At 39.3% G+C, this 4,269-nt stretch overlaps 1 protein-coding gene across 1 annotated transcript; it reads left to right on the top strand.

The window, feature by feature from the left end:
- The first annotated feature begins 2,674 nt into the window (after positions 1-2,674).
- Positions 2,675-3,518, top strand: LOC130137991 (uncharacterized). Its single transcript, XM_056310801.1, has 2 exons — positions 2,675-3,070; positions 3,156-3,518. The coding sequence occupies exons 1-2, from the start codon at positions 2,735-2,737 to the stop codon at positions 3,177-3,179; spliced, it is 360 nt and encodes a 119-aa protein (XP_056166776.1). The 5' UTR covers positions 2,675-2,734; the 3' UTR covers positions 3,180-3,518.
- Positions 3,519-4,269: the final 751 nt, after the last annotated feature.

Here is a 4,269-nt window from a genome sequence, read left to right on the forward strand (position 1 = left end):
ACGAAGTAGGAAAGGTATTAATTTGTCTCAGCGAAAGTATGTTCTTGATCTTTTATCTGAGACTGGTACACTAGCTTCCAAGCCAGTTGATACTCCTATGGATCCAAATCAAAAGTTTGGAGTTGATGATGGAGATGATACTGAAGATAAACATCGGTATCGGCGTCTAGTTGGGAAACTAATTTATCTTACTGTTACACGTCCCGATATTTCTTTTGCTGTTAGTGTGGTGAGTCAGTTTATGGAATCACCCAAGAAGGCTCATTGGGATGCTGTTTGTCGCATTCTTCGATATCTTAAAGGCTCTCCTGGTAAGGGACTGATTTATAAACCGAATGGTTCTTCTACCTTAGTTGGCTATTCGATCTTGATTGATGGGTCAAAGTGTGATCGGCGGTCTACGACTGGGTATTGCACCTTTCTTGGTGGTAATTTGGTTACTTGGAGAAGCAAAAAACAGACTACCATTGCCAGATCTAGTGCGGAGGCTGAATATCGTGCTATGGCACAAACTGTGGCTGAATTGCTGTGGTTGAAATCTCTTCTCCAGGAGCTTGGATTTTCTATTAATCATCCTATTGATATGATGTGTGATAATCAGGCAGCTATTTATATTGCTGGAAATCCTGTTTTTCAAGAGCGAACTAAACATATAGAAGTTGACTGTCACTTTGTTCGTGATGCTGTGAAGCAGAAGTAGGTTGCCACTCCTTACGTTGCCTCTAGAGATCAGTTTGTTGATATGTTCACTAAAGCGTTGTTTCGTCCTGCCTTTGTTGCTGGTTGTTCCAAGCAAGGCATGGGTGACCTATATGCTCCAGCTTGAGGGGGAGTGTTAGAGTAGAATTATTTTTTTTTCTAGGTTTTATTCCTTTTTTACATATATAAGGGCATTATGGTCATATACAATTCATATTTAATATAAATATATCGTGATGGGTGTAGGGTTTCTGTTACACACAGAAACCAAGAGCTCCTTTCTTGGATTTTACAATCTCTTTCTTTCTCTCTTCTTCTCCTTTCTTTTTCTTCTCTCTTCCTTCTTTTCTCTCGTTATTTTTCTGCGGGTTCTCTAATCAACTTAGTAACAAATAGTATCGTGGGAGCTCTAACTGGAGCGTTCTTGGCAACGATATGTGCATACTGGAATGTCTATTGTGATGTTCAATGGATTATGTGTTAATCCTTTAATTGTTCTGCATTTGTTGCAGGAACAAAGGCGCGCCATTGACACACATCGATAGTCTTGAGGATGGATGAACAAATGAATACACTCGCGAAGTTGAAAGCTGATTTAGCTGCCTATCGGTGGGATGGATGCCACATGGAAATGCACATCATGAAGGTTAACAAGATGATGCGGGCTATAATCTCGAATGGATACCATATGTTGGATTCAGAAAAGATTGATGCCCTAAGAACCACTCTTCCTTATGAGTGGAAAATGCTGATTGATGATTTGTGGAAGGGTCCGGAGATAATATTTTATGAAGATGGTGGATGGGATGACGGGGGTGATCCATGGATTCCAGAATACAAAAAGTTTGCTTTGGATTTTCTTAAGGAATTCATAAGGATTGGAGCGAAAAAGACGTCGACCCTTGAGGTGAATTCATCCTGGCGCAGAATGAATGCGCCATGGGAAAAACCCAAGGGATTTCCGACAGTCTTTTCATGGCTGCCCGATACGACCATCGATCTTTCAAAGGGTTTTGACAATGAGGAATTTCTTAAGTCTTTTCCCAGTTCTTAAGAAAGTTAGGAATCGTTGGCTTTATTTAATCTTAGTTTGTTTTTAGATATCCTAGGTGGATATTACTGTTCATGTTCATGTTGATGTTGATGTTTTCTTTCCTATGCTGGATTGGTTCCTTATGTAAATATTTTTTTTAATAAAGAGATGTTGATGGATATTTTCTGTTATGAATAGTTTATGGTACTATTCTATTATAATATCTGTCTTATTAAAATCATGTGGTTGAGTGGGAGTTCTAAAAGTTTTAGTAACTTTAACGAACGTAATTTTACCTTAATGATTATATTAACGATAATTTCACATTAGGATTTTTAGATGATGATTGGGAACATAGTGAACTTTCGAATCTAAAAACTATGTGAAATTACTCATTAATATAATCAGTTTGTGTAAAACTGATGCATAAATGAGTGGCATTAATAATTCGTGCTATATATCTGAAATGTTCAGATACCATGGCTTCAGCAACTAAGAACATAGTGGCTGAATTGAACAAAGGAGAGAAATTGAACGGCAAAAATTATGAAATATGGAACATGAAAATCCAATATGTGCTAGAAGAACAAGAAGCACTAGAAGCTCTTAATCAACTTATGGAAGAACCTGAGGATTGGAACACTGCACAGCATAAAGAGAGACAGAGATGCATTTGCTGTTTGGAAGAGGAAGAACTCGCTTGCTTGCATCACGTTGCTGAGTAGCATGGAGAATGATATCATGCGAGAGTTCAGGCGTTTTGAGAATGCCAAGGAAATGTGGGAAGTATTAGCAGCGAGATTTGGTCATACGTCGGTGACCAAGCTGAGACAGCTCACTATAAGGTTTGACTCATATAAGAAGCCTCATGGTCAGTCCATGAAACAACACCTGAGAAAGATGTCGAACATGATCGTTGAGCTGAAGGATGCTGGACACATTCTGACTGATGAACAGCAAGTGCTAGCAGTGATCCGTTCCTTGCCTCAAAGCTGGGAGCACATGAAGGTGCACCTGACCCATAATGAAAACATCAAAACCTTTGAAGATGCCATGCGCCATCTTGAGTTAGAAGAGGATTGCCTCCTGGCGGCGAAACCAGAAACCGACATCTATTATGCTGGTTCTAGCTCACATGGGGCTTCGAGCTCCAAGCGCAAGCGTGTCGAAAGGTTTATGAAATGGAAAGGCAAGGGAACAAGTTCTTCGGGTAAGAAACCAAAATTTAATCAACAAGACAAAGGAAAGCGTTCTTTTGTTAAGAAGATGTCGAGGGTGAAATGCTACAACTGTAGCAAGAAGGGCCACTTCGCTCGCGATTGCGGCGAGCCAAAGAAGGTAAACTCCCCTTGCATTCTTGAGAACTTTGCCTATGTGTCAAGTTCTGTATTTTTAATTGAATCAAATCCTTTGTGGATTGTAGATTCGGGAGCAACAGACCATGTAGCGAAGGATAGAGAAGCCTTCGTAGAATTCCGACGAGTTCCAACGGGAACTAAATGGATTTATGTAGGGAACAACTCCAGAGCTGAGGTTAAAGGAATTGGCAACTGCCAGTTAATTATGCATGGTGGACCCACTTTGTTCCTACATGATGTATTATATGCTCCGGAAATTCGTCGGAACTTAGTGTCTGTTTTAGTGTTGATTCGACTTGGTTTTAATTTGAACTTCCATAACAATGGTGTAGACTTGTATTTAGGTACGAGTTATTATGGTTGTGGTTATTTTCTAGATGGTTTTATTGTACTGGATGTTGATTCTGTAAATGTCAATGTTTGTTATTCCCACTTCACGTCTTCTACTTCGTGTGATAATGATGTGAACGTATGGCATGCTAGGCTTGGCCATATAGGCCAACAACGAATGAATAGATTAGCTAAAGAAGGCTTAATGGGCAATATTGAAAAAGTCAATTTGCTCACTTGTGAACATTGCCTAGCTGGGAAAACAACAAGGAAACCATTTGGAAAAGGAACAAGAGCTGAATTTCCTTTGCAGTTAATCCATTCTGACATTTGTGGTCCAATGAATGTGAGGGCTAGACATGGAGCTGTTTATTTTATCACATTTATTGATGATTATACTCGATTCGGATATGTCTATTTGATTTCGCATAAATCTGAGGCTTTTAGTTGCTTCAAGATATTTATGAACTTGGTGGAAAATCAATTAGATAAGAAAATAAAAGCATTGAGATCCGATCGAGGTCGAGAATATCTATCTGATGAGTTCAGAAATTTGTGTGATGAAAAGGGAATAGAAAGACAGTTGTCTATTCCCTATACTCCTCAACAAAATGGTGTTGCGGAAAGGAGAAACAGAACCCTACTAGAAATGGTTAGGTCTATGATGGCACAAGCTAACTTACCTATCACTTTTTGGGATGATGTTTTGTTAACTGCTGCCTATGTACTTAACTGTGCGCCTTCTAAATCAGTTACTTCCACTCCGTATGAGTTATGGACAGGTAGAAAATCCGATTTAAGTTTTCTTAAACCTTGGGGTTGTGCTGCTTATACTCACGAGCCCTCTCA

This window comes from Syzygium oleosum, unplaced genomic scaffold (genome assembly GCF_021117445.2).
Source record: "Syzygium oleosum isolate NSW1041296 unplaced genomic scaffold, Sole_v2.1 Sole_v2.04, whole genome shotgun sequence".
NCBI lineage: Eukaryota > Viridiplantae > Streptophyta > Magnoliopsida > Myrtales > Myrtaceae > Syzygium > Syzygium oleosum.

Coding starts and splice junctions, on each gene's coding strand:
- LOC130137991 (XM_056310801.1), top strand. CDS start 2,735: ATGAAGGTGCACCTGACCCATAATGAAAACATCAAAACCTTTGAAGAT. Junction 3,071..3,155: donor ATTGCGGCGAGCCAAAGAAG/GTAAACTCCCCT, acceptor TGTGGATTGTAG/ATTCGGGAGCAACAGACCAT.